General features: G+C 45.8%; 1 protein-coding gene across 1 annotated transcript in view; it reads right to left on the bottom strand.

Annotated features, from left to right (window-relative positions):
- The window catches only part of LOC144134332 (uncharacterized), a 29,876-nt gene extending 10,454 nt beyond the window's left edge, over positions 1 to 19,422 (bottom strand). Inside the window, exon 1 of the mRNA XM_077667269.1 lies at positions 19,033 to 19,422. Within this exon, the coding sequence (XP_077523395.1) occupies positions 19,033 to 19,418 (386 nt within the window). The 5' untranslated portion in view covers positions 19,419 to 19,422. The remainder of the gene's footprint in view (positions 1 to 19,032) is intronic.
- Positions 19,423 to 22,698: the final 3,276 nt, after the last annotated feature.

Here is a 22,698-nt window from a genome sequence, read left to right as displayed (position 1 = left end):
TCAAACTAATATCCGCACCTTGATCTATGTGGCGGTAGTGACAGATTTGAACTGCATGCGTTCGCGTGGACAACGCTGGGGCAGAACCGTGCGCTAGAGAAATACTCGTTGGCGCTGTCAACGTTGCTGCAGAAACGCGGTACTAGGGTAGAGGCCGTTGACGTACATTGTGTAAGTTGGCACTGACGATGAAAAAGTTGATGCAGGCTCCTTGGGTCCGGGGAAAGCTCAATCGCGCTTTCAGGTATATGGCGGTGGTGTCTACCTGCAAAAAACTTTGCTTTCGTGCAATATTATAGAGATGAGTATAGAGATGCGACAATTTCGAAATTTAACCTTGCTCAGTTGGTCCATATTGTAGCTCATCATTCCTTGTGAATGATGGCCATAGAGGGCGTTTTGAATGTCGCAGCTATTAATTGGATTTCATTACGATTTTTATGGTCACCAATATTAGCTGCATTTAGTAAAATTGTTTCTCCGCATCCGCCCCAGATTAGAGGATAAGAAGGAAGTTGCATTCGATATCGAAGCTTTTCTGTGACAAGCATTGCAAATTTTTCTCATCAAAAATGAGAGCATCGATGAAATATTTTAGTTCACTTCTGTTGCCGCACGAAGCGCAGGCAGAAATCGGTGAATTCTAGTAAGGAATGTTTCTGGAAAAGTAAAAAATTCCGGCATTAAAACAAAATCTGGAGGGTTGAGAAATCAGGAATTTAGACAAACGTGTCTGGTGGTGCCAATTTTAAGCCAAATTGGCAACTCTCAAAGGTGCTGCGGCGACGACAATTCTGCGTTCTCGTGCTAGTGAATTCATGACTCATTCATAGGCGGAATTCTGCTTGCACAAACGCAAATGCTCGGATACTTCTCGTCGTTTTTGACCTTTTTCCTAAATATAAGACCTCAAGACGCACTGATCTCGACTGTTTTAATCACGGAGGGAGCCGTTTCGACGTTTGCATTCAGTAGAATACAGCGCAAATGATCAAACTAGGCTGACAAATTTATTTTCATGTACATATATAATTGCGCGCTTCAAAATGAAAACAGTTGTAAGCTGCTTAGCACACCCTGATCGACTGGACAGAAAATGCACATGTTCAAAATGTCGACGTCAGTGAGATTTCATAAACACATCAGAGGAAGGTTAAACGCAGCTGAGTAAAAATTTAGCGCCCGTTTTTGCGTTTATTAAGCACTGAATTGACTACAAACACAAAGAAACAAATTCTTCTGACGTTTGCAATTTCGAATGTTTTTTTTATCCTTTCAAGTTGGTAATCACATCGCATTCCCCAGAGTTCTCTATCTCCGACACAGAAAAACTGTTTACCAAAATTGCCTGTGCAAGTATTTTAAAACTTCATAGACAAGGAAAGAAACCTTCGTTTGGCCCAAATGATAGCGTCCCGAGAGACCAAGTATTCAGACGCGGTCACTGCCACAGAACTTATTGTGCGAGCGTTTGTTGGATAAGAGGCTACTATAAGGGATAGCTTAGATCATGATTTAACGGAGATGAGCGAGAATAAGCTCGGCATTTTGTCCATCACCGAACACAGAGCAAATATCATCGAGCATACAAACCGCGAATTCAAACACGCAAGCTTGGAAGTCGAAATCACCCCGTTTCACTACAAGAATAGAAACAAAATTTAACCTCATTTGCCTTGAACCAAAGCGCCACCTTGCTGCGGAATTTGACGCATAAGTTTAAAGAACAACCCGAAGAACTGCTGTGAAATGTTTTGTAATATCCGTGGAGGTGGAAAAAACATCAGAGCTGTCCTTCAGGATTCTGCCAGCTGAGATGTGACACGCGAAGCTGTAACGCGTCGAGTTCTCACCCAGGTTGTTTTCACCCAGGTAGAAATCACTCTTGTAGTGCATCATGAGAATGCATGTCTTTCTCAGGAGCAGGAGAGAGGCCAGCGGTGGTGAGAGAGGAGTCGATGAGATCTAGGCCACGTTGCAGGGTGTCCTGTACGTGACCGGGAGAGCCAAATGAACACCAGAGAGTGATGTCATCGGCGTAAAATATATGATGCAGGTCGGGAATTTCAGCTAGCTGGGAGGCGAGAGGGCCCATAGCGAGATTGAAAAGGGTAGGAGAGAGAACAGCACCTTGAGGAGTGCCACGGGTGACGTGGTGTGGGTTAGACAAGTGGGTATCTACTCGAAAGCGAGCCACACGTTTAGAGAGGAATGAGCGGATATAGGAGTACATGCGGGAGCCACAATCCAAAGAGGCGAGTTGAGAAAGGATGTGATCCTGGCAAATACCGTCAAAGGCCTTGCAAACATCGACAGTCACAAGTGCGTAAATTTGAGTGGGTGTAGGGGACAGGAACGCTTGCTGGAGAATCAGAAACATGTCCTGTGTACAGACGCGGCGTCGGAAGCCAATGAGAGAATGGGGGAAGAACTCCCGTGCCTCAAGAAAATCAGAGAGGCGAGTCAGAGCCACTCGCTCAAGGATCTTACCAACGCACGACGTCAGGGAGATTGGGCGGAGGTTAGAGAGAGAGGGAGGTTTGCCCGGCTTTGGAATCATAGAAATAAGGGAGGATGTCCAGGAGCTCGGGAAGCAGCCGCTCTCCCAGGCCTCATTGTAGGTTTCAAGGAGGAATTTTTTAGGCGCAGTCAGGAAGGTTACGAAGTGTGGTGTATGTAATGGCATCCTCACCGGGAGCCGAGCGTGTAGCATTAGCAGCCAGAGCAGATTCGAGCTCCCGGAGAGTGAAGCATTGGTCCAGATCGGGGGTAGGTCCACCTGAGTACACCGGGTAGGGGGTGTCAAAGGGGGCGGGAGGTAGAGAGAGGCGAGTAGATCAAAAACTTCGGAGGGAGTCCCCTGAGTGAGGGCTTTAGCTAGAGTGGGAGCAAGGGCAGGCTTAGTGCCACGGAGGGATTTAAAGAGAGACCATGCGGATCGCGAGTGCAATGCAGAATCAAGGCCATCACAAAGAGCACTCTAACGAGAGTGCTCGAGGGAGGCGCAGTGGGCGATGATCTCAGCCCGGAGAGCAGTGATCCGGGAGGAAAGTTGGGCATTGTGTGGTTGGGAACGAAAGAAGCGTTGAAGACGTTTACGACGACGCCATAAACGGATAAGGTGAGGATCTGGGTCTTGGATTGGGTAACGAGAGCGAACGCGACGGCTACTGGGCGTGAGCGCTGCAGAGATGCGCGACGTCCAGTCGTCGTAGGATTGAAAGGAGTCGGAGGCGAGATAAGTGCGAAAAGCATGCCAATCAGTGTGAATAACCGGATGACAGCGAGTGATGTGGGAAAGAGAGGTGGTGATATGGATGAGAAAGTGGTCACTTAGAAGAGTTTCGGCTGTCACCTGCCAGTGAAAGGAAAGTGAACCCCGAGAGAAAGTGAGGTCGGGTGTCGTGGGGCGTTGTGAGGCAATGCCCGCTCGTGTAGGAGAGCCAGGAGTATTAAGAAGGGTGAGGTGGCGTTCCTGGGCCAGACAATGCAGGAGGCGGCCGGGTTTGAGGGTTTGTGGCTAGCCCCAGAGTGTGAGGGGCATTAAAGTCACCACCAAAGAGGAGATGGGAGGTAGAAGGAAGAGAGTGAAGGAATTTGCCCAGAGCAGAGAATAAAGAGGAAGTGACAGGGGGGTTGTAAAAAGACAAAGGGACGAGTGAGATGCGGGAAGAAGGGTGGTAATAAACCACACAAACTAAATATTTAAGGAGGGTGGAGGGGATGTCAATTTGCTCTACGAGCACGTCACTGCGTACATAAATAGACGCAAGTGGTGTGGCCGTAGTGGCATGGTAGGCGCGGTAGCCTGGGACATTGCGGGCCGTCCGGGTCTCCTGGAGAAGGAGAAAATGAGGCAGAGAGGGGCGGGTGAGTAGATACTGGTGGAGGGGGGTCTTATTGTGGCGAAGATTTCGGCAGTTCCACTGCACAATTACGAGGTCCTCGCCAAACGCCATTATGAGAGTGGACAGGAACGCGATGGTACGCGTTCCTTCTTTTTTGCCGGGGGCAGTGACTCATGGACGGATTGGAGCATAGATGTGAAAGATTCCAATTGCTTTGATTGTGCTTGGAGGATGGTAAGAATCTGGAGAACCGAAGTTTCCAGCTGAACAAAGCGAGTGTGATGTGCCTGTGTGGTGGTTTCGACAAGGTCAGGCAAAGGGGCGACCTGGGCGCTGGAGGAGGGAGTGGGGAACGTGGCAAGGTGCTCATTTAGCTTGCTAAGCTGGGAGGTAAGAGAGGAGGTGGTTCTCTGGAGGGTTTGAGTCAAGGCATGTATCTGCTGTAGTAAATCGTGGGAAATGCGCTGCTGCTCTCGCTGCTGGCGTTCCAGCATTGCGAGCCGGAGGTCGAAGGAGCGGCTCGCGTCAGTCAAGGATGGAGAGGGGGGTGTTGTGGAAGAGAGGGACGCTGGCACCGAGGATCCTTTAACTATGGCGGCGAAGGAGCCTAGTGGTGACGGGATCGGAGCTGATGGATATTCATGATTAGAGGAGGAGGAGGAGGAGGAGGAGGAGGAGGGGGTGGTGGGTTGAGTGGCCCGGCGCAAAGCTAGGCGTCGGAGGTATGCAGCTTTAGCACACTCGCGTTGTTTAGCAAGGAGGAAGGGGCAAGTGGGGTCGAGGGAGGGGTGGGTGTTCACCTGGCAATGAACGCACCATGGCTGGGCATACACATGAGCGGAAGGGTCAGCGGGTAGAGGAGCAGCACAGCGACGGCACTTTGCCGGAACGCTGTGCTGGGGGCATTGGTGGGCGCGGTGGCCTAGAGTGAGACAACGGGGGCAGGTGGGAGGATTAGGTTTATGAGGACGGCACCGGAAGGCCACGCGATTGAAATATACAAAGTGGGGGATGACGGTACCAGCGAACGTTATGAGCACTGATTGAGTGGATCCCATCATGCGAGCAGCGATAATATTTGTTTTGAAAGATTCTAGATCATGCATGAGCTCATCAGGAGTGAAGTGGCCACCGGCGTTATGGATGACGCCGAGGCATGAGATGGGAGGATGGGGGGAATAAGTTTTGATGCTGACAGGCTTACCGTGAAGGTGAAGGTGCGTGATAGAAAGTAGGAGGTGGGCGGTGAGAGGAGAATGAGTTTTTAAAAACACAAGGCTTTGGGCTGGCTTGGCCTGTAGGGTGATGTCTGCACTGGTCTTGGAGGAAAGTTGTGCAGCGGAGGTGACTGCGGCGAGCACGTCGTAGAGAGGCAGCTTGGGATTGAGGGTACCAGGAGGGAGTTGCATGCCAACAGTGATGAGCTCGGAGCGGGGTCGGGTGGCGGAAGCAGGCTTACGGCTGGCACCGATGATGCTCCAGCCGATTTCCGGGGATGGAGTGTCGTCTACCGGGGACGCCATGAAGTCCATGTCTGCCGACGAATCGTCAGCCTGAGGCGCAATCTGCGACGCTGGTGCCGGGCTGCAGGTCTTGGTGTCAGCGGGTAATGTGGCTGTTGTAGGCACGGCGGCACCGGCGGCGTCGACGAACGCAGGCGGCTGCGACGCGTCTATGGGCCCAAAGGTGTTGGCGTCCCTTAGAGCGTGGAGTTGGCGAGCAGTGGACGCTGCGGCGACGACGAACGCTGCCGGCTGCGCCGCGGCCGTCTATCCGGAGCTCCCAGCGTCGCTCACAGTGTTGGTTGCGACAGGATTTTGCGCGGTGGCGTGGGCGGTTGGAGTAGGCCCCGCGGTGGCGGCATCAGTGGGTCTGGGCTGCAGGGGCTTTGTCAGACGCTGCATTGCAGAGGTGCAGACGCGGCGCGTTAGGGTTAGCGAGGCGCCGCGGCGCTTCAGACTTTTTGAGGCGCTTGGAGGGCCAGCCCGGCAGCGGGCCGTGATGCCGATGGTATCCACGTGCTTCGGAAGCCTTCCGGAAACGATGGAGAGGAAATCCAGGGGCGGGCGAAGCCCTGGACTAGGCCAGGGGCAGGTGAAAGCGGAGCACGATAGGCAGCCAGCTAAACAGGGCGGCGCCACCTAGCGGAATATCCTGCTCCTGAGAAATCCGAGCTTCTCCTTCTCAACCATTCCTCCTACCAGCGCTCACACAACCACTTCGTCTCTCTCCACCTTTCTGGCTCTCCCATTCCTGTCATCACATAGTGCAAAGATCTTGGCTTCTCTTTGCATGCGGCTAAGAATGTGCAAGCCCGCCACCGCGCTGTCACCACCAGCCACTCTGTAACTCACCTGCTGCGGCGCGTGGTCACTCGACGCTCAGGTCTCCACGAGGCTCACGCGTGCCGCGTTGCCCACGCGCTGGCCCTCAACAAGGTCTTGTACTTTGCACCCTACACTTCCTTCACTCAGACTCAACTTAACGCTCTCGAGACTGCCCTTGTGGGCCTCTACAAGGCAGCTCTCAACCTCCCTATCACTACCTCTACCACTAAGCTCTTTGCCACAGGCCTCTTCCATCCTCTTCGTTCTCTTCTCAGTCTCCATCGTGACTCGCAGCTTGGCCGGCTTTCCCTTACCCGTCAGGGTCAGTGGTTATTGACTCAAGCGGGTATCTCGCCCATTTCAATCTCCCCGTTAACCTCTCCTATTCCCACCCCCGCTCCCAATCTTCGTATCCTTCCCCTCCCGACCAACATGTCCCCCGTCCTGCACGCCGGACGTCTTCATGCGGCCGCACAGCACCATTCCCCTCTCCTTGATACCCAGGGTGTAGCTTACACGGATGCCTCCTTCGTGGCTCCTCGAGGTTCCTGCGGCTACGCCCTGTACCATCCACACCTCCCTGCTCCTGAACCCCACACCAGCGGGCCGTATCTACACCCTCCAGACGCATTGTCCCTCGAGGTCCTCGCCATTGCGCATGCCCTCCAGTTATTTGCCCTCCTTCCCTCTCTCCAAGAGTACACAGTCTATTCAGCATCATAAGCCGCTATACACCACATACAGAAACGCACCCTGACCTCTTCTCTCCAACAGGAGGTCGAACAAGCGGTCTCCGCACTGCAGCCTTCCATCGTTTTCCTCCGCTGGGTCCCTGGGCATTCAGGGATTGACGGCAATGAGCTGGCCCATCAGCTCGCCCGCGACACACTTTTCCGGGCACCGTTGATCCCCTGGCCCAAGCCCTCGGAGGACGGTGGGAGACTCACCCTTCGCCGCACCATAAAAGAGGTCTACCTTGAGCTCCGCCTCGACAAACGCCTTTACCCTCCCCCTCATCCATCACTCACGGTGCCGGAGTCTCGCCTTCTTCGGCACATTCAGATGAATGCAGTTATCACCCCGTCCCGCCTCTTCCTCTATCGCTATCGATCGGACCCTTCCTATCCCATCTGCCTCTGTATCTATGTGGACCTGGCCCATTGCCTCTTCTATTGACCGGCTGCTCAGCAGTCGGGTTCCTTCCCCCACCCTTTCTATCCATCACCACCTGGCTCGACTGGCTTGGCGCTGAAGGGGAAGAAGAACAGCGGCTTCTGGTCGCCCAAGCAGTCGACATGCTCGGCCGATAAATTATGGCCGAATAAAAGTCTTTTACTACTACTACTACTGTATGTCTTTAACTGTTTCCAAGGCACAACTTTTCCGCATCACCTATGAGAGCTTTCTGACATGTGGGATTATGTTGTCCTGCTCATATCGAGTAGCCACCGCGCAATTCACTGTTTAAGATCACGTAAGTTACGATCGCGTTGTTGCCTGAATGCTCACGGTGGTGAATGTTCACTTTGAAAATATTTCACATAATGAAATTCTGGCACCTTTTATGCGGTTTTGTGGAGCAATCATTGCGTTCACCTGTTTAACTCTTAACTCATCATCCTTTATGAATATTGCGGGGTGGGGGGGGGGGGGCTGGTGACAACAGAGTGCATTTCACGGACTCAATGACAAGGAGATATAACCGCGCAAGGCCAGTTTGTGAAAATGCGATGCCTGATATATTTCACCATCAGCTTATGCTATGCGTCGTGTTGTTATTTATTTCAAGGAAATAAAACTGCACACAAGAGACGGAAAAGAACATTGACACGAAATGAGAAAAGCTGTCCTTCAAATGGCGGTACGTTGGATAATGGTGGTACGTTCGTATACAATTATACGGGCAAGGGCCAATAGTTTTCTCGCCGGAAAATCAGCTAGCAAAGATAAGCGTGGAAAGAGGCTCTTACTATTCCTACAACCTATCTGCGCCTAATTCTATTTTATAGGCGCGTTGGGGTTTAGACTGGCACTAAGCGACTGACACTTTGTATATCTGTGGGTTGCACACAGAAATATAGTAGCTGTGGAGTATGAAATACGTAGAGCTTTGCTTACAACTGTCCCGTCTGAGCACATATGCAGACTGTGAAAATGAGTAAAGTTAAAATACAAGGACATTAGGTGAACAGACTTAGGTGTGATTCTTCCACCGCTTCGTGCCTGTCTTTTATTTCACCACCCAGTCACTATCATAGTTCTGATAGTAACACGTTCGCCTTCTTAACTACCATTTCTTGTTTGTAAAAGCCCGCTAAAAATTGCAGCTTTGTGTTTCTACAGTACGAAACCTGATTTTCTTTTTTAAGCGTAGATTGTGAAGAAAAAAAAATGTTTTGTGACAAAGCAGTGGAATTACATAGAATCAAGGCGGGAATGCTCCCCTGGCCCCAATTATAGGGGTAATTTTTAAAATTCACTTGGCTTGTGATGTTGATCGTGAAAATTTGGAGACATATTAATATGACATGCTAATATGTGAAGCTTCAATCCTTATCTTTCCACGAAGACTCCGTTTGGTAAGTATAAGAGGAGTAAAAATAATTTTAGTCGTCTCAAAAACGTTTTAGATTCCTGAATTAAAGTTGCAATATTCTATATTTCATGTACAGGTATGAGGAGCCTCAGAGCTTCAAACTGCTTCTTGCTTTCTCGTTCACTTCAATGTTATAGCATCATCAAGGGAACTGAAATTCTACACTAGGAGACAAAATTCTTCATGCTATTGCGAGCTTCAGATAGATACTGACAGCTTTGCTCAACTACACTCCCGTACCACAACCTTCCTCAACCCGTCGTACCATGCACAGCTGGTTTATAATAATAATAATTGGGTTTGGGGGGGAAAGGAAATGGCGCAGTATGTCTCATATACCATTGGACACCTGAACCGCGCCGTAAGGGAAGGAATAAAGGAGGGAATGAAAGAAGAAATGAAGAAGAGGTGCCGTAGTGGAGGGCTCCGGAATAATTTCGACCACGTGGGGATCTTTAACGTGCACTGACATCGCACAGCACACGGGCGCCTTAGCGTTTTTCCTCCATAAAAACGCAGCCGCCGCGGTCGGGTTCGAACCCGGGAACTCCGGATCAGTAGTCGAGCGCCCTAACCACTGAGCCACCGCGGCGGGGCCAGCTGGTTTATAAATAATCTGAATTCAGGAAAAATACACCATGCCATCTAAGGTAATGCGGCTGTACGGTTATTAACTGCAATCGACCAGCTCCTTAGCCAGCCTGGTATACCACAACCACTGCCCAGCTACAAGGGAGGGTTTTAATTTACCATTTGCTATGGCGGTAATATTGCCACATAGTGCTTTTAGCGTACACTTCTCAATGCATCTCTCACTATAAAGTAGGAATAATTACTATGAGCTCTTAAGGACCAGACACATTGAAACATCAGCAACCTAATTTTCAAGTTCTAGCGGTTAATGAAGGCGGTTGTTACTCTTACAAGAAACGCTTAATTCCGGCGCCAAATAAATTTTAATATTCTTTGAATTTAATCAGAACTGTCTTGTTCCAAACATTTTCTGGCCTAGATGTAAAACCAGCTGTTTTCATGAGCAAACTGAATGATGATTCTGGAAGAACGTATCTGAGACGAGAACTTTGTTATTCGATTTGAGAGGCCTTACACTGTGCGAGAACGAATTCCGGCTAATTATAACTTTTGGACTCACCTCTTTTGTGTTTCTATGGTTTTCTTAACTTATAACAAATTGTTCCTATTGACCGCTGCTTTAAAAAGGCGTGTTTACCGACGCCGGCGAGTAGCTCTGTTTTAAAAATAGCTGATATAGGAAAGTGCGGATGGAAAGAATTATGGAGCTAAAGTCGAAAAGCGACCTATATGGCTTTGAGGGACGCCGAACTTAGAACATTCAGATTATTTTGAATTATTTCGAGGTGCTCTCATATTGTAGAGTTTACTGGCACCTCTCGTGTTTCGCCTCCTTGATACGCAGCCGCTGCAGCCACGATTGACGCAGCGTTCGGAGGCTGAGCAGCCGAGCCCACTAACCACTTAGCCACCGGGGCTGGTGCAAAGGTAAGTCATTTATTACTAATATGCCCCGTTTCAATCTTCAACTGAAATTAATATTAGTTTCACTCGCTGGAAGTGCTAGAAGAACTGATGACAGAAGTACTAATACAATGAAGTGCACTGACAGCAAAACATAACTCCTTTTTGATATCTCACGTCTAATTTGGCAAGGTTGTCTAATAGGGGAACATTTATTAATGCATTGTGAGAAAAGTAGTTTTTTACCCAAACAAAGAAAGAAAGAACTTAATTATAGAGAGATGACAAACACATAAAAACGGACAAAATGTAGCAGTATTTTTTATCCAAACCAAAGCGGTCATTCATCCTCCCTGTGTCAGAGTGGTCGTGCCGTGGAGCTTGCTTAGACAGTTTAAGGTTCATGAAGCAACCTGCGGCGATAATATTCTAATGGGCAGGCTTCTTTGGAAACACTGGATCAGCAGCTTTTCATTACGGCATCCCTCAGAAACAACATTCTTCTTCGCCACGTGTCATATATAGTATGCAGCCCGTGTAAGTTGAAACTACTTTTTGTATTTAGCGGATAACATACTGGAGTAAGCTCTCTTCGCACCCAAAGGCACCTAGAGCTGCACAATTTCCGGCAGAAGCAGTTGCAGTTCGTCACACGCTCCAATATTTCCATTCCAAAAACTTTAATTCGGGCTTACTAACCCACCTGCTATATGCCCTGCACTCCAATAAAGGAGGACGGAGAAGGGAGAGGGAAGGAGTGCTAAGGTAGGGAACAAGCACAATCGAGTAACACAAGTGGCAAATAATGATAAAAAGGAGAGGAAAAGCGTAAAGTGAATCGTAAAGTGTCTTCCCTATGAGAAAAGTCAACAAGTGCATTCTTGCCTACAAGGGCTTCTGAGGCGCTAACAGTATGAATTAATAATAATAATAATAATAATTGGTTTTTGGGGAAAGGAAATGACGCAGTATCTGTCTCATATATCGTTGGACACCTGAACCATACGGTGCAAGAAAACATAATTCATGCATTGGAGTTTTTTCTATAATTTGGTCACAATGCAGGCAGCTGTATCTTTGTCTTCAGGTAGTAAGAAGAATTTCGCACACCACAGGCCGCAGAAGCTGTTTCAAAGATAGTAGTACTCTGTATATAATAGTTAATGATGTCCAAAAGTGGACAATGAAAAGAACTTGATTAGTGATGGCAAATGTAGCTAGATTTTTATCACGGTTATCGGAGAATAACATACGCGAATTGCCAGTAGTCTTCGAAGTTTTTTTTTTAATTGGTTTTTGGGGAAAGGAAATGGCACAGTATCTGTCTCATATATCTTTGGACACCTGAACCGCGCCGTAAGGGAAGAGATAAAGGAGGGAGTGAAAGAAGAAAGGAAGAATAGGTGCCGTAGTGGAGGGCTCCGGAATAATTTCGACCACCTGGGGATCTTTAACGTGCGCTGACATCGCACAGCACACGGGCGCCTTAGCGTTTTTCCTCCATAAAAACGCAGCCGCCGCGGTCGGGTTCGAACCCGGGAACTCCGGATCAGTAGTCGAGCGCCCTAACCACTGAGCCACCGCGGCGGGGCAGTCTTCGAAGTAAATGTTGGAAATTTGCTTCATAGTGGGGCGTGTAAAACTCAACGTGCACATACATCACCCTGAAGATGTGTGCTTTTTCGGGTTTTGGCTCCATCGAAACGCTGCCGCAGCGTCCGCAATGTGCCAAGGGGGTCCGTCTCAGAGGCGGACTTCTGTAACCGCCCAGTAACCGCTAACCGATGTTATTGCGCTAACAGCCGAGTGCACTTGTCGCGCTTAGCGGTCCGCGCATTTGGCTCAGCATATGCATGCATTAGGGTTATTGAACTAAAATTAAGGGGAGAACCGAAAATCGAATTCATACCAGGACAGTATTAATGCTATATAGCTGATTTATTCAAAGCATACTCTACACTTGTATTGAATTGTTCAGCCCTCTTCGGATAGGCTCTGCAGCGCCAAGAATTCAACTCAGGCTTATAATAATCACTTCAAAAGGGCTGCAGGAAATCTTCAAGTGCCGCCAAACAGCTCAAATTGCTGGGTTTGCGCCGAGGAAATGAAGTTGCAGGATTCAGCACGCAGTGCACAGATACTCAAATTGTGTACTAGAGCAAAAGCCCGCGTCATTCAAATGACACCAAGTATCTTTTGGCTGTAGGTGTCACGGCGTTCGCAAATAGGCCGCAGGGTTCCATGTTTGGATTCTGAGACGACGGGAGTTAATTATGCTGGATACCTGAAAAACATTTTAATTGCTGCGATAGCATTACAAGGCGCTGGCTGCGCAAGCGAATATGGTCACCGCTGTCTGTCAGTAGCCATGCAGTGGAAAGCAGCCTGCTTGCAATCAGGTGGGCAAGTTGCCACTTGCCCATCGTGGTAAGCAATTGTACACCACCTCTGCAGTAACAGTACTTCATGTCTTAATCGCTGGAGTAACGAACTTTTTTATATCACCTCAGATGCAACGAACTTTAGTGAGTTAACCTTCGACATACCATACCTAAGTATACATCTTCCAATATAACAAACTTTCGTTCGTAATCAAGTTGTAAAGAAAGTATGCCACCACGGTTATAAACATGTTTCCAGTCTGAATCTCTGATGTAACAAACTTAGTGTGTTGGCCTCGGATGATGGAAACGAAAATTTCTCACCTAGGATATAACATTACAGTGTAAAAGTCGGATATAACAAACCTTTGGGTTCTGTCATATTAAAACGATACACCGAGGATCGCATAAGAGTTTGTCTGCACTTTGATTTGCGGAATATTAATAGGTATCTAGATGTAATCAATATGTTAAAGGACGAAAACAGAATGTTTTCTCTGTTATCGGACATCGGGCAGCAGTGTTACTACAGTGTCATGAAAACTGCGTTTCCAAACCCAAAGCCTATTTTGTCAAACAGAGCTCCGTGCAAATATAGAGCCCGAATTGATGAACATGGGTCAAATCCTAATTATGACCGACAAGCAGGCACAATTTTCTGAGCTAGATATTTAAAAAAGTAATCTTAAAAAGAGAAAACGTTGACCTAAAAGGCAACGAATGCATTGCGTGATTGACTGGGTACACATTGTTGACACTGTTTCTCGTTTTCGTTCTACGCTAATGACAAACATGCGCTTCCGCGAGACAAGGAAGCAGATGCGAAAGCGACCTTCAGTTTACGTTGAGGTGTTCGCAGTCCTAGGCCAACCGCTGTTCTGTGGCAACTGCTGTTTGCACTATGCTACAGTCTGTGGTTGTTTAGACGTGGCAGTATGCCATATACTGCATTTTGTAAGATACAAATATTGGGAACAAATTCGCGTCATAAGTAGAGAAAGAACAAAAAATTCCACAAAATCTCGTTTGAAGACAATCTAGATCAGGGTGAAACATATCAGCTCACACAGCATTCTTCAAAGGTGATCTCAAAACAGACCTCCCCGGAAGAAAAAGCATGATCGATTGTCTGAAAAACGCACTGAATATTTTGCTAAGAGTCCGATTTTATTGCATACAGTTCGGCCAAGAAGAAACTACTTGTGATTTTTAATGTCTTGCTCGAGTGTCCTTTAATATGTTTTTACAGAATACGTGCTCTTCAAAAAAGAGAATATTTCTTTATCGATTCACTACTCAATAGCTAATGTCTTGACCACATAAGGACCACATAAGGGTTCTCACAGAATCAAGGTATCGTTCTGGGTTCATTGTTTCTGTCATGTTTGCGTGTTGTTTCCGACAGCAACAATTACTTTAATTTGCAGGCACACCAGGTAAAGGAAACAAGTTCCCCGAATATCGTGCAACTATTCTGGCGGACACTTTTGCTCTGTTGGGAATAATCAGTTGAGAAATTCTGGTCAAAAGAACCCCTGTGCATAGATTGGACGCTTTATGATGAAAGAGTATATTTTATCATTGGATGGAAACAAAAATTGTTCAGCAGGTCTCCATAGCCGGTTACCCGGAAATGGCGACTGTTCGCCGCAGCCGAAGCGATTTGACCAGCATGTTTGCTTTGTTTTTTCATCTGTAAGGTAGTTTTCAGTATTATAACTACACAACACGCAGTTAGGTGACGTCCATTTTCATTTTCCAGCATTGAAAATGCATTAGTTCGCGGATTAGATATTTTAACTTAGAATATGGCTGAAAGTGCAACAGTTAAACTAAAGAATGGTTAATCAGTCTGCACGCTAAACGTACGTTTCCAAGGATTCTGAGGTGCTAAAGGCAGTAAAGAGTGAGTTTCAATGTATTATCACTTTTGCAGCAAAAATAAGTAAGGTAATAATCACTTTAGGTAAAACATATAAAGTAACAAATCAGAATTAGGTTTACACAGTAATTAATAGCCACAAGTCTTTTAAAAATCGCGATTAGTGGAAAGGTAGTTGCGTGATAAGGATAATAAAAAAGAGTATTTTATAGCTTACGAAAAAATAAAAAGCGGGACTGCGAAAGGCTCATAAGACATGAGTATCAGTGCTGGGCAGCCGAGCACTATCTAGAATATTGCAATGGGAAAACAAACTCTAGCAGAAACGCGAAAACTGCCAAATGAAAAATAAGCCACACAAAAACGGCGAAAAGGGCGCCGAAGGTAACAGCACAGTTTCGCTACGCATGATTAATTTTATTTTCGTATGAAGAAAAGCACTTTCTATGCCTGCCTGCAAGCAAATTTAACATAGAACCTTCGTACACGTTGGGAATGTACGCGCATTTCAAGCAGTATAACACAGTCGCGAGAATAAAGACCTCGAAGAGAATTGGGAGGCGTACAAAAGATTTTTTTAGATGTGCTTATATGCTAGAGTTTCGGTAAGCAGAGAAGGTCGGGCGTATATAAATATTCAGTACAACCTGTCTTTTTAACATTAGAAATCATATTAATAACCTATTTACGGCGCATTTAAATACTGAGTTCACATTACTTAAAAAACGCGTAGCAAAAGTACACAAAATATATCAGAGTGTAACACGTTTAAGCTACGGTTTTTATTGTACGCCTTCCTTACATACATTAAACTTCAAATCGTCCTAATAAAACACCCAGCTTCTCTTAAATGAGGACACAATAAAGAATAATGGCTTTTCTAAGGCATTTACAAGTCAAGAAATAATCTTCAGTATTTGACTTTGGACATGAGAATACTAGGAAAGCATGCATAATCTAAACAATTTTTTCAGCCTGCTAATATAGAATGATATTTATTTTGCTTTAAATACTTCGGCAAATAACATAACAAAAAAAACATGCCTTCAGCAACCATTCCTCCACTCCTCAAGGACTAACAATATGAAAGCATTTCGTCAACCTATAAGCCACATTGATGTTGACAAATATTCCTCGTTCCCTTTAGCTATTCATTACTGGAATAAACTATCATCCACTGTTGTGAACTGCAACACAGTGTAATCTTTCTTAGTACAGGTTAATCTCCTTGATCCAACATCATTCCCGCTGTGATGCCCCTGTAAGGATGAAATTGTATTGTGTATTTATCTGCGCATATACCTGCCTTCCTTGTTCGATTCGCCATTGTAATTTTTTTTTGCCTTGCATCCACTTCTGCATGGGCCCGAGAAGGGCCTGCAGTATTTGTAAATAAATGAATAAATTCATTTTTGTGTATTTTATGACTAACTTAATTCATTCATTGCGGAGTCATTTAGGACTAGCCCGAAATCTTGTTGAACATGAAAATGTTTTCTTATAGCGTCAGTGTCTCGCTACTATTTGCGTACCGTCTGCCTAGCGGAATACGGGTCCATTATTTTCTGAAATAGGTGCAACAATTGACATATCAAAAAAGAAAAGTGGTAAAGGTATTGATTCTGATGGAACTCGGAATCTTAGTTCTTGAAATTAAGCAAAATTTACATAGAACAATGCCTTCTAAACTGTTTGAAAGAGAGGCACGGAGGTTATTCTTTCCTCTACCACTTTCCTCTACCACTTTTCTTTCTCTTTGAGAGCGAGTGTTAGCAGCAAAAGGAGGAAGGGATGTTTTAAAGAAATAAGTATTCAGTTTATCAGAGAACGCATCATCACCTAAAAAGACAAATGCATTGGACGCGCATGAAAACAAAGCACAGGCAAATTAATTTTAGTCAGTTGGACTATTTAAATCATGAGATAGTTCTTCGTGTACTTTTCTCATTATCGCCAATAAAATGTCTTCTTTTCTTAGCGTTGCAAAATTGACGGAAAGAACGAGAGAGCGCCGCAGTCTTACAAAATGTGTTAAGCTTAATTCCGGTGAAGATTAACAACAAAGCACTTTTGAAGTTGTAACAGCAATTAGGTTAAAATAATATTGTTACTTATCACGAGCAAAACAAGCTTTATTAGAACAAAATATATGCTAAGTATAACAACTGAAGCACTGTCATAATAAAAAACTTTCGCCTAGTAAAGAGAAAAGAATACAAATAATGCCTTCTGCGCAAGAGACAAAGGTATTGATTCTTGCACAAAGTGCATTCTGCAGGACATCAGAAGCTCAAAAAAACATAAAATTCATTTCTATGAATGCCACGCAACACAAAAAAAGATAGAAAAAATAGTTCCCTATTTTGTTGCTAGGTGCTCAACCTCGTTTGCTACGCGCACATCTAAGAATTGAGCAGCATTTGTGTCAGGATGCCAGAAAAATTCATGCAACGATCTGGGCCCGTCAGATCAAGGCAAAGTGTTTTTTTTTGTTCCCTGCTCTGCTGTAGAGTGCTTTAAATGGAGCATTATTTGGTGACCGTCCACAGCGAGCACATGCCAATTCTTTCTCTGCAGTAGCCATGAAAACAGTATTATTAATCCACAGAAAAGCAACCTTCAATCGTTTCGCTTGAATATGCTCCTTTCTTGAAGCTGCCATTTCCGCGAAAATTTCCACCGATTATGCAGATAAAAACCATGCACAGCTTAGCTTTAAAGTCCAACAGACACAGCTCCCGATTTTAAAGCCACGTCGATATCTACCATCGTCTTCAATTGTCTCAAACCTAACTTTTCCCATTACTATAGGTCCGGCGGTTTGAAAATAACCACCACCAAAGACGAAATAGTCGAAGAGTTTTAGTTCAACAATTAAAAAGCACATTCCTGTTTTTTCCAGTTTCCTGCTTTTAATGTACGGTGTCGATTAGTGTGAAGTTACTAGCGCAATTATATTATCGCTGAAAGAATAAATATACGTATTCGAACTTGCGACTTCCGAATTTCGCGTAAGGTGCTTTACTAACTGAGCCAAGGTGGCAGCTGCCTAATCTTCGACTTCTGCTGTTGTTAATATTACATCCGCCGCTATGAAAAGGACGCGGTGCTGGTGAACTCTCTCAAGGTTAGGATCCACGCAACATAAATACCCACAACAGTTGAAAATTGGACAACCGCTTAGCTCAGTTGGTAGAGCACCGGATGCGAAATTCGGAAGCCATGGGGTTGGATCATCCGGCGACTTATGGCCGATTCCTTTCTAGTTTGTAGTCAATCATCATTGAGCTGCAAAATAAAACCACTATTTTTTATTGGTCAACACCACAAACTAAAATAGAAAGAAACATCCTCTTAGCTAGGCTTGGTTACGGTCACTTTGGCTTGATTAGTCTAATGACGTGACTTTCACTTGCCTACTCTTGTTTGCTCATCAGAAGTTGCGAAATTTTTCTCTCCGTCAGAACAAGAACGCGAACAAAACATTTTGCTTTACTGAAAAAAAAAAGCAGAATTTATCCCAGCCCTCAGTAGGCTTCTATCATTCACAAGAAAAGAAGTTAAGCAGCCGTCAATTGTTTCAGATAATGTGCCTCATAGAGTAGAAAAATTCCAGAATAAAACAACAACAGAAAACATGAAACAAGACAGGTGCCTTCGTTCGTGGGTACTTTTCCTCAAATTATATCTATTTTTAAACGAGCCGAGGAGACCAAGTCTTCGTTGTCGTGTTGGTGACAATGTGGCTTATTTATAAACAAAATCGTTTCAGCGCTCACACAAAAGCATGAATGTTGGACATCTTATTTGGCCTTTCTGATCAATATAAGATGAAACAACGCATCTCTCTCGACTATCGCAATTGCCGGGGGAGCTACTTCAATGTTTGCATCTGACAGAAGCAAACGCAAAATTTCAAAACTGGCTGAAATTTCAAAGTGTATTCAATGTTCAGAACCGATTTCGCTCTGCACACGAACTTCGGTTCCATCTTCGACGTAGCACAATCAGATCGATACGACTGAAAAGGCGCTTATTCGAAATGTCAAGCGGCACAATGATTCATAGCAATCTTCGAGAATATTAGGCGGATCTCAATGAAAATAAAGGGAATGCTGCCACATGTTTAAATCACTGACGTGATCACAACTGCAAGGAAGCGAAATGCCTCTGGTGCGTGGCCTCTACCACACTTCGCGGAAGACGCCCTTAAAGAGCAGTTGCTTATGTTTTCTGGGCATTTTCAGGTGAGGACACATTAGATTGGTCAGTGTTCTCTCCCTGCGACAAGAGTATAAAAATACAGTAGAAGTATTATAAAACTGAAAATCTAGGGAACCGCAACTCGGTTTGGCCCAAACGATGACTTCACAACAGATGAAACCTTAAGGCCACGGGTACAGTATATATATATATTGCCACCTAGTGTTGCCAGGTGGCGCAAGCTGTCCGCGAAGACGATGAGGCTGCGATCGTGCTATCGCGGATCGGCCGCCATTACCGTCTCCTCTTGCCGACTCCAGCTGTTGAAGCGTCTCTCCGTGAGAACTCCGTGACAATTTGGTGGAGGTGCTGGGTACTGCGGGCAATCTGTTCCTTGAGCACCATGATGCTCTGGCGCTGGTCCGGAGGCAGCAACGCGATCTGCTGGTCTGAAAGCTGCAGCACCTGCATGATAAGTGCAGCTTTCTCCTGGTCCTGTGCGGATATGACTGGGTTTGCAGCGGCAGGGGGTCCTGGGCGCCCAGCTCCACCTGCCATGCGGGGGTCATCCCTGGTTCCACCGCCAAAGGGTCCCCCCCGACTGCGGGGATCAAAGGGCGCCCCGGGCCGGTAGCGTGGGTCTGTGCGCAGGTCCTGGTCTTCAAGGGGTGGCTGTTGGCGCATGTCGCGGTCATGATGAGGTTGCGATCGTGCTATCGCGGATCGGCCGCCATTACCGTCTCCTCTTGCCGACTCCAGCTGTTGAAGCGTCTCTCCGTGAGAACTCCGTGACAATATATATATATATATATATATATATATATATATATATATATATATATATATATATATATATATATATATATATATATATATATATATATATATATATATATATGTATATATATATATGACATCCTAGTCGAAATCAAGAGAAAGAAATGGGCTTGGGCAGGGCATGTAATGCGAAGGCAAGATAACCGCTGGTCCTTAAGGGTAACAGAGTGGGTTCCAAGAGAAAGTAAGCGCAGCAGGGGGCGGCAGAAGGTTAGGTGGGCGGATGAGATTAAGAAGTTTGCAGGCAAAGGGTGGATGCAGCTGGCAAAGAATAGGGTTAATTGGAGAGACATGGGAGAGGCCTTTGCCCTGCAGTGGGTGTAGTAAGGCTGATGATGATGATGATGATGATATATATATATATATATATATATATATATATATATAGTGAGAGAGAGAGAGAGAGAGAGAGGTCGTGAAGACTAAGCTCGGTAGTGGTCAGGAACCAAGTGCCATTGACGTCAGTAATGCCATGAAACTTGAGGGCCAAAATGAAATTTGCGGATAAACACAAGTAGGAGAAAAATAATGAGATAATTCAAATTCATTTACGATTTAAAACAACTCTATTTACTCGCCCAAAAAAGTTATAATTTTGCGCATTTTGTTCGAAAATACACATTTTTTAATAAAATGATATGTAAGTACGTTCTCACTGCCTCACAGCAGCGGCCAACGGCTCTTATTCTATCCACCTTAACTGCTCTGCTGCAGGCTCGCCGTCAACTGGCTATCTGCGGCTACTGCTGGCCTTGGCCGTCGCGTTTCGTCATCTCGTGACTTCGCTGCGTGAGGCTGCTCTGCTCGCCTGTTATCAGGGTTGATCTCAATCACTTGGTTACTTTTTGTGCTCGTGCTACAATGTCGTCTGCTGCGTGTGCGCGTTTGTTTTTTGTCGTACCAGCCACAGTTAGAGTCACAGTTTTGACTCTGCTGCCTTCAGAAAGACGGTGTTGTTCGAGACTAAGAGCACACAGCACGCAAAGAACTGATGTTACGGAGGAAAGGGTCAAAGTGAGAACTGTCCCACTGACTTTACGTTGCAACGACAGAGTGTTACAGCTGCTCAGGTACTGGGGTATTCCGCTGCCACTGATTGCTTATACCAGCAGTAAATGTCTGTCCTCCACTAAAAAACAGCATTAAATTCACTGGGAAAGCACAGCGCAATTTACAGCACTATTATCCATCTGTACAGGAGATAACGAGTTGGTTTGCTGCTCGTGCCAAGTTTAATTTGTCTCATGCTTAGGCCAGCAACCTCTTGTGTCACTAATCCGAATTGTGGGCGTTATGATTTGTAATAATAAATGAACTTCAGCTAAAAATTGGCACTGTTGTCTTTTTATGAGAGATAAACTAAGTCGGGACCATTCTGTCACAACCCATTACTCGCAAACACGGGTGCCGAAGAGCGGCTCTCAAAGGAGGAGCTAAAACTATATCTATAACTGTACCTCTCGGGCATGAATAGAATGTGGTTGTGTTTGTTGGCATGTTAGCACCTTGAACTTAAGCGCGACATAGGAGACAAAGAAGAAAGAAGTAAATGCAACGAGTCCGGACTGTTGGAAATAGCGTTGGTACTCAGCGCTCGTCGTACCTTCTTTCTTCGCCTACTGCATGTGTAGCGCTGACCCTTGAGACGTTCGAAGATTTACTTCTCCCGCCAAAAATCACTTGGTTGTGGAAGGTTGAAAATTCGTTAATAATTATGAAGCAATAATTTAGTTGTTCGCACACTTCGATCAAGTCGCTGGTTTTGCACCGTAAGCCGCCATGTTTGCCAAGTCAAAGACCACTTGCGGTCTTCGACTCGATTGCGTTCCCGGCACACTTCACGGACTTTAGGGCTCGCAAGCACGTAGCGTGCCTACTGCCTACTGCTTTTCCAGTTCTGAGCTGAAATAAAGCTTCTCACAGTGAACAACTTGGCCACACCGGCGACCGTATTTTGCATCAATTCTTTAACAGCGACTAATGATCACGGTGCATATACCGCCTGCGCTTAGCTATTCCTGGATAGCTTTAATGGACTGAGTGGTTATATTAGTGAAGGGTTGTAACGACTCAGCCCATTGCAGCTGCAGAGCAATACACTAAGATGAAGCCTTGTTCGTAGCCTTGCTTGGTTAGCTGTTTGTTCATTGCCATGTGCTGACCACTCCATTCTCTTAACACGACAATGTAAACCTCATGCAAGCTTCGTTCTCATCGGGTGAGACGCGTAGTCATAAGACTCCGCCGAACGCACCGTAAAACAGTTCGGATGCTTCGTACACATGTGTGTACGAGTAATATGTGCAATTAAGGAAAGGCCTAGCAGCATTCTTAAAGTGGGTGATCATTGGGAGCACAACGCGTCAAAATTTTTCCTTCTGCCTTCCATTAGGAGAGGGGTGAAAACAGTGCACGTTTAAATAAACGCACTGTTTACAGTGGCTCTCGCTGAGTGTCATGCTGCAAAGCTAATCGTTGTCCGCAGTATTCGTTTCATTCTTTTGCTGGTTCAATATTGTCAGCTGCTCGTACTTGAAGCTTAATTACTATCCCGGAGGAATGACTGTGTTATGCCACCTTCAGTAACAAAGGCATCACAGGTAAACCCTTGAGCAGCTAAATAATGAATTCAACAATGCAGAGTCTCGAAAAAGTTTCCGCATTGATTTTTCCCAACACAGGAAACGGGGTATTCTAGGTACGCGAAGCGATCCTGGTGAGTTGTGGCCGAGCCGTTGAAGATTTTGTATCGTGGCTGCAATGAGCTCTTGTTTTCTGACGACATGAGGAACCACGTTGCTGCGCGCTATCGACCAGCGGAAAGTGATAAAGCGTTGCGTGAAATTGCCGCAACTGGCAGTGGGGCTCTTGCCAGCATTATTCAAGCTTACGAGGAGAATGTCATGCTAAAAATACAAATTCTCGACTTTAGTAAGATGTTTAAGGAAGAAACGCTCCTCTCCGTACCCTAAGAATGCTCGTGTGAGAAAAATGTTTGGGTGAAACGGTATACACCGGAAAGTTGGGAGACTTGGCTGAACTTCATAATCTAATAAAAAATAAAAAATAAAAATAAAAAATAGCTGTGTCGCCTGTGTTGTCGTTTCTCCCTGCGCTTTCCCCGTCA

The sequence above is a fragment of the Amblyomma americanum genome, chromosome 5, assembly GCF_052857255.1.
Source record: "Amblyomma americanum isolate KBUSLIRL-KWMA chromosome 5, ASM5285725v1, whole genome shotgun sequence".
Lineage (NCBI taxonomy): Eukaryota > Metazoa > Arthropoda > Arachnida > Ixodida > Ixodidae > Amblyomma > Amblyomma americanum.
Note: the sequence above shows the minus strand (reverse complement) of the source record. Positions and strands in the feature narration are given on the sequence as shown.